This window comes from Oncorhynchus kisutch, linkage group LG3 (genome assembly GCF_002021735.2).
Source record: "Oncorhynchus kisutch isolate 150728-3 linkage group LG3, Okis_V2, whole genome shotgun sequence".
Classification (NCBI taxonomy): Eukaryota; Metazoa; Chordata; class Actinopteri; order Salmoniformes; family Salmonidae; genus Oncorhynchus; species Oncorhynchus kisutch.
This window is the reverse complement of record NC_034176.2, coordinates 47,726,715-47,739,735: the sequence shown is the minus strand read 5'-3', so window position 1 is coordinate 47,739,735 and position 13,021 is coordinate 47,726,715. Positions and strand designations below refer to the sequence as shown.

General features: G+C 43.6%; 1 protein-coding gene across 1 annotated transcript; it reads left to right on the top strand.

Moving 5' to 3' along the window:
- Window positions 1-215: 215 nt before the first annotated feature.
- nacc2l (NACC family member 2-like) lies at window positions 216-10,888 on the top strand. Its single transcript, XM_020472332.2, has 6 exons — window positions 216-317; window positions 687-1,531; window positions 1,653-1,826; window positions 5,976-6,081; window positions 6,283-6,380; window positions 6,507-10,888. The coding sequence occupies exons 2-6, from the start codon at window positions 736-738 to the stop codon at window positions 7,070-7,072; spliced, it is 1,740 nt and encodes a 579-aa protein (XP_020327921.1). The 5' UTR covers window positions 216-317; window positions 687-735; the 3' UTR covers window positions 7,073-10,888.
- Window positions 10,889-13,021: the final 2,133 nt, after the last annotated feature.

Below are 13,021 nucleotides of genomic sequence, written 5' to 3'. Positions count from 1 at the left end.
AGTAACAATCAATCTTCTTCCTTATTAATCTCTGAAACAGATGAGGTATGTAATACATGTCTCCATTTCCCAGCTCTATAGTACACAGTCACCCTCTGCAGGGCAGTTATCCGCATTAGCTCTCTCTATGTCCTTAAATGACTCCTCCTCTCCGTCTCACACCCTCCCTTCCTCTGTCTGTGTCTATAGCCTACCCCCCTTTCCCTGTGACACATACGCTAGACGTTGCATTGATTGTGCATAGAGAACCTCACCCTCTTCTACCACCTCAGTCTCGAATGGAGAAGGAGAGAATTGGAGTGCTTCTGTTCTTTCTGGTGGGCAACCTTATCTTTATTCTGAATTTATGTTTGACTTGTTTAGATAGGACTGTGCAGTACAGGTTAGAGACTGTTTGTAATAGGAGGATGAGTGTTGGCTGACTTTCTGTGCAGGTAACAGTTAGTACAGTCTATTGAATACCTGAAAGCATATGCAGAGCAGTTCAAAACTTGCATCTCATTCCTCTTTATTAACTGTATAAGTTCTGGAAAATAAATGTTAGCTTACTGACATTTTTTGTTGGAAATAGTTGCAAAGATAGTGAACTTTTACTCTTTTTTAAATAGCATATTAATATGCATGTTGTATTGTCTGAATGTGGATAACTTTTTTTCTCCATCTCCTCTATCTGACTTTCTCGGCAGATGCCCTTTCAGCCGGTCCTGTCTCCAGTGAAGACCTGCTCTCATCATAATGTCCCAGCTCCTGCATGTGGAGATCCCCAACTTTGGCAGCTCTGTGCTGGAGAGTCTGAACGAGCAGCGCCTGCAGGGCCAGTACTGTGATGTGGCCGTCATGGTCAACGGCCAGTCCTTTAAGGCCCACCGTGCCGTGCTGGCCGCCAGCAGCCTCTACTTCAGAGACCTGTTCAGCGGCAGCTCTCAGGGCATGTTTGAACTACCCTCCTCGGTCACCCCGTCCTGCTTCCAGCAGATCCTCTCCTTCTGCTACACAGGCAGGTTGACCATGGCTGCCAGCGAACAGCTCGTGCTCATGTACACGGCCGGCTACCTCCAGATCCAGAACATTGTGGAGCGCAGGATGAATCTCATGCTAAAGGCCAACTCTCCACACTGCGATTCCCAGACGGCCACCACCGAGGATCTGGGCTTCGAACCGTCAAGCCCCAACTACAACCATCCGGCCCTGTTGCCAGGCGACACACTAATGGCCACTTGTAGGATTAAGCAGGAAAGATGTGAGTCCCCAATGAGTGAGGAGCACACAGCTAAGGGCCTCAAGGGCTACGCCACGAGGAGCAGTGCGCAATGTTACATGAGGGCAGGAGGGAGTGGTATTGTACCCGGAGTACAGTCGTACCCTATGGCCTCTGGGGAGCGCTCTAGCCCAGGGGCCTCCAGCCTCCCAGCCACTGACAGCCCCACTTCCCACCCCAACGAGGAGGAGTTTGAAGAGGAGTTCTACGGCAGCAGCAATACAAACGGGGTTTATGGGCAGAATTATGGGCACCCAACCAACTCCTACAGCAGTAAATTATCCATCCTCTGTGTTACTTTTTTGAAGCACCAGTAGTTCTCATTTGAAACACAACTTCAGCTTTAGAATACACTGTCTAGTATTGAAATTCTGCCTCCACTTGTTCCCCCCAGTGCAGGATAAGTTGGACGTGTTGTCCCTACCTCTGGCCACTGAGAGGCGCTGTGTGCTGATCGGCAGGGACACGATGGCGCTGCCACCCAGTCTCATCAGCCAGATTGGCTACCGCTGCCACCCCACCCTGTACACAGAAGGGGATCCCGGGGAGAAGGTGGAGCTGGTGGGAGGTAAGACATAAGCAGTGACCCCTGATATAGGCCACTCTATAATATGTATGTCTATGGTGCATCTCAGCTCGCCTCAAGCACTGACTCAGTTAACACTAGAACCGCTGGGCCTTTCCGCCTTTAAGGACCCGCTAGAGACCATTGCTGGGAGTCCCCTTTAGCGTCCGCATCAGATGAATATCAACCTGCAAGGTGTGCAAACATAAGCACCAACTCTTGAAAATATATTGTAAAGGTTAAATTCTATAAAGAAATACTAATAGAAATATATCCATGTAAAAATATAACAATAGTTATTTGTTTAGATGGTGTCAAGTTTTTTTAAAACAATTCTACTAAGTCCTACTGAAAAACGTAAAGCCTATTTTAATTTCCTTTATAATAAAACATTATTGTAATACATTTGATACATTTTATTTCTAGATTTGATTAGTAATAGAATTATAATAAGTATTACAGTCCAGTTACAGATTCTTTTGACAAAGTAGAAACAGAAAATCCAGGTGTGCAGGTGAAATGATTTGCCATATTCCTCAACAGAAGCGCCAGTGCATGAATAATTGTAAAGGATTAATTGCATGAATAAATATTTGTGGAAGTATATACAGTGGGGCAAAAAAGTATTTAGTCAGCCACCAATTATGCAAGTTCTCCCACTTAAAAAGATGAGAGAGGCCTGTAATTTTCATCATAGGTACACTTAAACTACTTAAACTATGACAGACAAAATGAGAAAAAAAAATCCAGAAAATCACATTGTAGGATTTTTTATGAATTTATTTGCAAATTATGGTGGAAAATAAGTATTTGGTCAATAACAAAAGTTGATCTCAATACTTTGTTATGTACCCTTTGTTGGCAATGACAGAGGTCAAAAGTCTTCACAAGGTTTTCACACACTGTTGCTGGTATTTTGGCCCATTCCTCCATGCAGATCTCCTCTAGAGCAGTGATGTTTTGGGGCTGTTGCTGGGCAACACGGACTTTCAACTCCCTCCAAAGATTTTCTATGGGGTTGAGATCTGGAGACTGGCTAGGCCACTCCAGGACCTTGAAATGCTTCTTACGAAGCCACTCCTTCGTTGCCCGGGCGGTGTGTTTGGGATCATTGTCATACTGAAAGACCCAGCCACGTTTCATCTTCAATGCCCTTGCTGATGGAAGGAGGTTTTCACTCAAAATCTCACGATACATGGCCCCATTCATTCTTTACTTAACATGGATCAGTCGTCCTGGTCCCTTTGCAGAAAAACAGCCCCAAAGCATGATGTTTCCACCCCCATGCTTCACAGTAGGTATGGTGTTCTTTGTCCTCCAAACACAACGAGTTGAGTTTTTACCAAAAAGTTATATTTTGGTTTCATCTGACCATATGACACCATATGCCTTCTAGCAAACTTCAGACGGGCCTGGACATGTACTGGCTTAAGCAGGGGGACACGTCTGGCACTGCAGGATTTGAGTCCCTGGCGGCGTAGTGTGTTTCTAATGGTAGGCTTTGTTACTTTGGTCCCAGCTCTCTGCAGGTCATTCACTAGGTCCCCCGGTGTGGTTCTGGGATTTTTGCTCACCGTTCTTGTGATCATTTTGACCCCACGGTGTGAGATCTTGCGTGGAGCCCCAGATCGAGGGAGATTATCAGTGGTCTTGTATGTCTTCCATTTCCTAATAATTGCTCCCACAGTTGATTTCTTCAAACCAAGCTGCTTACCTATTCCAGATTCAGTCTTCCCAGTCTGGTGCAGGTCTACAATTTTGTTTCTGGTCTTGGCCATAGTGGAGTTTGGAGTGTGACTGTTTGACGTTGTGGACAGGTGTCTTTTTATACTGATAACAAGTTCAAACAGGTGCCATTAATGCAGGTAACGAGTGGAGGACAGAGGAGCCTCTTAAAGAAGTTTTTACAGGTCTGTGAGAGCCAGAAATCTTACTTGTTTGTAGGTGACCAAATACTTATTTTCCACCATAATTTGCAAATAAATTCATAAAAAATCCTACAATGTGATTTTCTGGATTTTTTTCTTCTCATTTTGTCTGTCATAGTTGATGTGTACCTATGATGAAAATTACAGGCCTCTCTCATATTTTTAAGTGGGAGAACTTGCACAATTGGTGGCTGACTAAATACTTTTTTGCCTCACTGTATATGACTAGATATAAAAACAATAGTTTTTTGGGGGATAGAGTCAAAGATATGCTTTGTATAATACAGCCTATTTTCGTTTCCATTACAATAAAAACATTAGTGCAATACATTTGAGCAACTTTATTTGTAGATTAGATTAGTTATAGTAAGAATTACAGTCCAGTTACAGCTTCTCTGACAAAGTAGAAAACAAAAATATATAATAATAAAACCAGTGCTCAGGTGAAGTGATTTGATGTATTCCTAAATAAAACCACCAGTGCATGAACAATTGTAAAGGATGAATTACATAAAAAAATAGTTGTGGAAATATATCAATGACCAGATTTTTTTTTTTTTTTAACAATGTCATTTGACATTGTCCTCTTTTTCCCGAGTGGGAGCTATGGTGCGTAGAGAAGAGGGAGAGGAGGACGCGCTGCTACCTTGGCGGCTGTAGCTGCTTTCTTGGCATTCATGTGGTTCTCACGAAGCTCACATGCCAGATCCATGATGAAGTCTCTTGCTGACTATCTTGTCAAGGCATTGCTTGTACAACACGTGCGCATTGATAGCAGCCACGTCGATCACGTTGTAGGACACTGCAACAGGCCAGCGGCAAGTACCTCCTTTTACAGAGTACAGTCTTGCCATCTGGTCGAGTGCATCCACACCAAGCTATTGCATAAAACAAAATAGAATAGAAAAGGTTTGAATTATATACAATAAAACTAATAGTAATATCAATAATATTAACGTAAGACAATATAATGAAAGGAGAAAATATTTGTTGCATGGCAAATGGAAAGGCTATCTGTATGTAGCAGAGCTACATACCTTTGTGCGATTGTAGTCTGTCACTGTCTCCGATGTCTTCTTCTGGTAACTGCTGATGGCAACAGTGGGATGCATGGTGCTGAGGATTGCAAACACTCTAGTTTATTTTCCATCTGTACACTGTGAGTGTTGCTTTTACCACTTTCCATCACTGATGTGGAGTAAAGCTCCGCTGGTATGTTGCTTTGTGCAGAGGGCGGATGCTCCAGTCTGTTTGTTCACTGGTCCGCGCAGGCTAGTTTTCTTTGCCAGACTCCTGTCTCACTGTGGCAGGTAGGATCGCCGTCTCAGTTGGCCCTGTTCTGGTTTTGCTGCGGCGAGGCTCAAGCATCAGAGGCAGAGTCTCGAATCAGAAACGTTGATCTCAAGCTCAATATCCGATCCTCCATCTGATTCCAGCTCATCTAAATTCTACAGCATGTGCAATGCTGTCCGTGTGTCCATTGTGAACGACACACATTGTGTGTTGTTCTCAGTTTCTGATTTGACTCTCTGAGCTGAGATTATACAATTTCCAGGCTTTCAGAATCAAATAATTAGACCTCCCCACAATTCTTTATCATCATTACACTATTGTTCTAAATTCAAACCCCTTCTCCCTCGACATTCAGATCATTAAAATGCAATCCCCCTCTTCACCTTCCTCCTCATCATTCAGTTCATTCAAATTCAGTTGTGAAGTCACGTGCACAATTATCGGTTTCTATCTGGTTTCTATCACCCATTCATCCATTGACAACACTCATTCAGTGAGGAGAGAGATGCATTAGAGCCTCTATACCAACACTCTTCGGCACATTTGTCTTGGCCCCTTAAGTTAGAAGAAAATATGAAAAAACAACAGGTAAACAGCCTCTAAATACCTTTCTGTTTGTGATTGAAAAATTCTGACAACTGAGCAATGTAAAACAAATATTTAGGAAAAGTCAGGGAAGGTAGCAGGGCGTTGCGATTTTTTGGGGGGCAGATTTTTTTAAATTTACAAAATCAAACGTCAGTGGCCATTGGCTGTTGTAGTGTTGAAGACCTAAGCCCTCACATGCAGACAGTATATTTTCTTCTTTACAACTGTATCATACAACACAGAGATGTTACCATGGACATAGAGATCATTAGGGAGGCCCGCCATTTTATTGTTTTCATCATGGATGTGAACGTGAGCAGCATTGCTCTGTCCTTTTCCCCAGGTTCTGGTGTATATATGACTCGTGGCCAATTGATGAACTGTCATTTGTGTGCCGGCATTAAGCACAAAGTGCTGCTGCGTCGGCTGCTCGCCACCTTCTTTGACAGGTTAGACTGTTAAATTCTACAGTGCATTTGTAACTATATTGTCGTAGCCAGATTCTGGACCTAGACAGTAGGCTACTAGCTCTTTATAAAGCATATTTAGTCATTTTAGACAGAGAAAATGAGAGAGGGGGACAGAGAAAATGATAGAAAGGAGAAAGGGAAAGCCCTATATGGATACTGATTATGCTATTGTATACATAGAAACACACTGGCCAATAGCTGTGGAACTGGAATTCGCTCCTCCACCAATGATCCCAGCCGAAAACCGTTGGACAACCGAGTCCTAAACACTGTCAAACGTAGGTGCCCTTCTGTTTCCTCGGGTGTTAAACACCATACTGGATTCATTTGGCTCAACACTGTATGTAAAGTTGACAATATGCATCTCTTTCAATGTTGTCTTGTCTCTTTCCTCTCGTTTGCAGTCTACTGCCAGAACTTTGCACCTAATTTCAAAGAGAGTGAGATGAACGTGATTGCAGCCGACATGTGCACAAACGCCCGGCGTGTGCGAAAGCGCTGGCTGCCCAAGATCCAGTCCATGCTCCCGGAGACCAAGGAGAGCAGCAGAAGCTCCTGCAAGGGGCAGTCCAGGGCCTGTGCGTCATCCCAGACAAGTGTGCTGTCGTCGGCCTTGCCCTTTGAAATGGACTTCAGACACCTGACGTCGTCCTACCTGACCCTAGAACAACAGCTCTACGCCGAGAGCCGCAAAGAGACTCTCCTACCTCACCTGCAGTTTGTGGGAACCACCAGGTCAGAGGAGGGGGCTTCAGCAGCAGAGCTGGCTGAGTCCGAGACAGAGCATGGGCCTGAGCAAGGAGGACGAGGAGCCCAGGCGGGCCAAGGAACTGAACGCCTCTCTGAGTGCTTGGAGAGAGCAGCTGAGGTCCCCTCCCTCAGCACACAGGGTAAGGCTGGGGCCGGGGGCTCCCCCTCCTCCAAACACACAGGACAGCAGGAGGAGAAGTTGCTAGAAGATGACCAGTGAGGTCCTAACATCCCCTCTTCTCCACCAATCTATATATGTCTATGTATGTGTATTTAAGCTTTGGCTACTCAGCTGCATGTAACATCGCAGAAATTGCAGTTCAGACATGCACTTAAAAGAAAACTGATGAAAAAATGAAATGCAGTATAATAATTCCCTGAAGGAGAAGAGAAGAATTGCTACTACTGTGGCACCTTGATGGACTCGCTGATAGATAAGGTGGGTGAACAGACATGGGGCGAATGAGGAAAAACGTTGAGTTTTTAGTTGTCGTCTGTCGTTTGTACTCTTGTAAAGCCTACAAGGCCAGAGGTCTAGGGTTGGCTTTTATGTGCATTTACCCTCTACTACACCACTGGTCATAATGTACGACTCACTACTTCTACCAAAAGTTTGGTACCACTTTATTTTACAGTACAGAAATTACCTGGTATTTTACATAGAAATATAAATACATAGAAATTGCATTGTAAAATGCAAGTAAACAATTATAATAACCTATAACCGACATTTGTTTATTTGAGGCTCAATGCAAGTAGCACCACTCAGCAGCATTTGGTACCAGGTAGTTACCAATAGTTTAAAGGTCTTTGAAGTAAGTAGCAGAAAGTACCCATTAATACCTCACAATTTCCTAGAAAATACCAAGCAATTTCTGTTCCTTAAAATAAAGTACAACAAACACTTCTTTATTGAATTCTGTTTTCTAATTGTTCTGCTTCCACCTAATTACCTCTAATGTGACATTATGTTCATCTATATAATCAACTGTTGGCACTGAATAAGACAAACATTACCAATAACAAAATGGGGAGGCCACACAATATTGCTTCTATATTCCTTTATTTTAATCAGCTTCAAACTGTCGGTCCACTGCGATGCATTGAAGGTATAGCCCCAGTGAGATTGATCTGTTCTTTACCTTATATCCAGTACTGTTTTGATATTACTGATTAGAATATGTTGAAAGATTCATCCACCCAGGACTCATCAATTAACATTGAGGAATATACACCATCAATCAGAGGCTTCATTAGGAAATGTGTTGATATTGTTCCCACAATAGCAATCCGGACATGCCCCAACTAAAAACCCTGGATCAACAGAGATATCCGTACCATGCTCAGAGCCCATACTGCAGCATTCAATGTCAGCAGAACGGACCCTAATGACTCGGTGGGGCGTGATGCGTACAAGGCAAGCAGTTACAAGCTCCTCATCCATTAGTGATGCAAAAAGACAGTGCAGACTCAAACTTTAATTGATGTTTGACAACCTAGACTCGCGACACGTGGCAAGGACTACAGACTACAAAGGCAAATCTAGCTGTGTGGTGCACACCGAAGCCTCCCTCCCAGATGAGCTTAACACATTCTATGGTCGCTTCGAGGCAGACAATACCGAGCCATCCAGGAAGACACTCGCTGCTCCGGACAACCAAGTGCTTTCACTCTGACGTGAAGAAAACTCTCAAAAGAGTGAATACTCACAAAACCACCAGACCAGTTGGCATCCCTGGCCACATTCTCAGAGTGTGTGCTGACCAGCTGGTGAGCGTCTTCTCAGACATCTTCAACCTGTCCCTGGCTGTAAGTCCTCACCTGCTTCAAGGAGACTACCATTGTCTCAGTGCCCACGAAAAACAAGATGACATTCCCAAATGACTACCGACCAGTCTCACTTACCCAAGTCATCATGAAGTGCCTCGAGAGGCTGGTCATGGCCCACATCAAGGCCAGCATGCCAGGCACACTGGACCCACGCCAATTATCCTACCGCTCCAACAGATCCATGGAAGATCCCATTTCCATCGCTATTCACACGGCCCTAACACATTAGGACAAGAGTGAGAATCCTGTTCATTGACTACAGTTCCGCATTCAACACTATTGTTCCCTCAAAGCTCGACACCAAGCTCAGAGCACTTGGTCTGGGCAGCACCATCTGCAACTGGGTCCTGGACTTCCTGACAGGCAGACCACAGGAACAACACCTCTTCTATACTAACTCTTAACACAGGGGACCCTCAGGGTTATCTCCTCAGCCCTCTGCTGTACTCCCTATTCACCCATGACTGCGTGGCTTTGCATGACACCAACTCCATCAAGTTTGCTCACGACACCACAATTGTAGGCCTGGTAACCAACAATGACGAGTCAGTCTATTGGGAGGTTGTAAGTAAACCGGCATTGTGGTGCTCCCAATTCAACTGTGGGAGCATGGCAGCTCTCATCACCAGGCAACAAAAAGAGCTGGCCACTTCTATACGAGAGATTGTTTGTGAGGAGATTACCTCTGCCCTCGTCTTACAATTAAAACCGATAATTGAATCATTGGCTGTGCTCACTGCTAACACGGATACCTATTCTAAAGTGGAAAGCCTGGAGAAGGCAACCAATGCGACAGAGGTGTGACTCCATGACCTGGAAGCAGCGCAAGCTAAGTTGGAAGGGATAATCAAACTCCTGTAAATTCAATGTGCAGGTCACAGGACTTGAAACTGGTGTGGAGGCGGGCAACCCAACTTCCTTCATGAGCAAAATCTTTTCTATGAGCTGTTCGGGCGGGAGGTCCCATGTCGCTGATTAACAGTGAGCACTGCAGCGGTCAACTCCAACGGCTCTCACTGTATGATTGTACGGATCCACAGCTTTGAAGTCAAGCGGAGAATTGTTCACCTTGTAGTGTAATCTGGGGGTTTGACTATGCAGGGAAGAGGATCAATATCTACCCAGACCTGAGTGCCAAAATGCTAAAACACAGGGAAACCTACGAGAAGGTGCGATACCAGCTACGCAAGCTAAACCTGAGATTCGGCTTCATCCACTCAACAAAACTCCTCTTGACCTTCCAGAACACCACACACATGTTTTCCACTGCCAAAGAAGCTCAAGACTTCTTCAAGAAGCACATCAAACCCAACACACAACGGGACAAGCCAACAGAAGGAACCTCATGACTGGCACATTTTTTAAGGTATGCTATCCATGCACAATCACGTGATGCTGCCCTCAGCATAAGACAATGATGACACCACCTAATGTTTGGGTACAAGGAACAATAATAATATTATTGCTGAGCATTAAACTTGTTATAAGTATATTGCCTATGGTCCTGGACATTTACACAGTAATGGCACCACACCAATTAATGAGCAATGGACAATATAGTTATATATAGTCAAGTAGTTTAAGTTAGTAGCTATTCCCCTACTATTTGATGTTTCATTTTGTATAGATGTTTTGCTACTGCCAAGGAGAGATGGCCAGTCCAATACGGGCTACTACTACACAATAGCTGTTTTGTTTTTGCTTGTTTTCCTTGTTGATTCCTTTCCCCCTCTATTTAGGCACTAAATGTATCTCCCAGGGAGGACTTGCCCTACAGGCAATGATAAATTATTATATACAGTAGCATCTAGAGTATAGACTTCACTTTTTGCACATACCCTCTTATTTGTTTTGTACATAGAACAGAACACTTAAAGGAGGGCAAATATATGTTTAAAGTCATTCAAAGCATATTGCTAATAATTTATGCATATAATGGATTAAGATCTATTGCTCCTCCTATTTTTGACTGTTTAGGCATTAGACTTGCATATCTGTCATCTTTTTGTTTTCATTTTCTTTATTTTTTCCTTCATTCCCCACCCTTACTCATCAAGTCTGCTAACTTAACTGTAAGGGTCTAAATTGGTTGCTTATTTTATGTTTTATTTAACAATAATAATGGTTTTTTTTATGTTATAGCTTAAGACCCCCCCTGCTGCTTAAGAGAAACAGGAGGACAGGAGAAGGAGGGCTGGGGGAACAGGAGAAGGAGGGCTGGGGGAACAGGAGAAGGAGGGCGGGGGGAACAGGAGAAGGAGGGCTGGGAGCTACATAGGAAGGAGGGGGCTGAGGAAGGGGGGGGGGGGGCAGGGAAGGGGGAACGGTTTATAGAGACCCAGTGGGTCGTGCTATTTTATTTTACATTCATGATTTTATCAACACTAAGGATAACAATTACATTTTAGAAAAACAATGGCAACACTAGCTATTGTCTCATGGAATCTGAAAGGCTTTAATAATCCTATCAAACATTCCAGCTGTCTTGATATTCAAGCAAGAAACCATATTGATATAGCAATGCTCCAAGAAACACACTTTCTCCATAAGGACGCACATAGAATAGAGAACCATTTGTACAAACTGGCGGCTTTTTTTATTTTTTATTCTCTGACCAGCATATTGTTAGAATTTACTGAATTCCAACTGGTTATTCGAACAGACATGAATGCCATTTTGGACATGCGGGACAAATCTAATGAGACCAACATACTCTCCAACATACGCTGTATTCGGAAATTATTCAGACCCCTTGACTTCTTCCAGATTTTGTTACTTTACAGCCTTGTTCTGAAATTAATTAAATTGTTTTTATCTCTCGTCAATCTGAACACAATACCTCATAATGACAGAGCAAAAACAGGTTTTCAGACATTTTTGCAAATGGATAAAAAAACTGAAATATCACATTTACGTAAGTATTCAGACCCTTTACTCAGTACTTTGTTGAAGCATCCTTGGCAGCGATTACAACCTCGAGTCTTCTTGGGTATGATGCTACAAGCTTGGCACACCTGTATTTGGGGAATTGCTCCCATTCTTCTCTGCAAATCCTGTCAGGTTGGATGTTCTGTCAGGTTCTGTCAGGTTGGATGGGGAGCGTCGCTGCACAGCTATTTTCAGGTCTCTCCAGAGATGTTCGATCGGGTTCAAGTCTGGGCTCTGGCTGGGACACTCAATGACATTCAGAGACTTGTCCCAATGCCACTCCTGTGTTGTCTTGGCTGTGTGATTAGGGTCGTTGTCCTGTTGGAAGGTGAATCTTCTCCCCATTTTGAGGTCCTGAGAGCTCTGGAGCAGGTTATCATTAAAGACCTCTTTGTACTTTGCTCTGTTCATCTTTCCTTCAATCCTGACTAGTCTCCCTGTCCCTGCCGCTGAAAACCATCCCCACAGCATGATGCTGCCACCACCATGCTTCACCATAGGGATGGTGCCAGGTTTCCTCCAGACGTTGACGCTTGGCATTCAGGCTAAAGAGTTCAATCTTGGTTTCATCAGAACAGAGAATCTTGTTTCTCATGGTCTGAGAGTCCTTTAGGGGCCTTTTGGTAAACTCCAAGCGGGATGTTATGTGCCTTTTACAGAGGAGTTGATCTCTGTCAAAGTGACCATTGGGTTCTTGGTCATTCCCTGACAAAGGCCCTTGTCCATCGATTGCTCAGTTTGGCCGGGCAGCCAGCTCTAGGAAGATTCTTGGTGGTTCCAAACTTCTTCCATTTAAGAGGCCACTGTGTTTTTGGGGACCTTCAATGCTGCAGGCATTTTTTGGTACTCTTCCCCAGATCTGCGCCTTGACACAATCCTTTCTCGGCGCTCTACGGACAATTCCTTCGGCCTCATGGCTTGTTTTTTGCTTTGACATGCACTGTGGGACCTTATATAGACAGGTGTGTGCCTTTCCAAATTATTCCCAATCAATTAATTTCACCATAGGTAGACTCCAATCAAGTTGTTGAAACATTTCAAGGATGATCAATGGAAACAGAATGCACCTGAGCTCAGTTTTGAGTCTCATAGCAAAGGGTCTGTATACTTACGTAAACAAGGTATTTTTGTTTTTATTTGTAATAAATTAGCAAGCATGTTATTATTGGGTATTGTGTGTAGATTGATGAAGATTTTTACTTATTTAATCTATTTTAGAAAAAGGCTGTAACGTAACAAAATGCAGTAAATGTCAAGGGGTCTGAATACTTCCCGAATGCGCTGTACGTGGAGACTGTTTTGTGACAAAAATAAGGTGTTAAATATGTACAATTTAAAAATAAATGTTTCCTGACCTTTCTTATATCTCTCAGATATAGGACAGACACTTCAGAACAAACTTCGTTCAGAA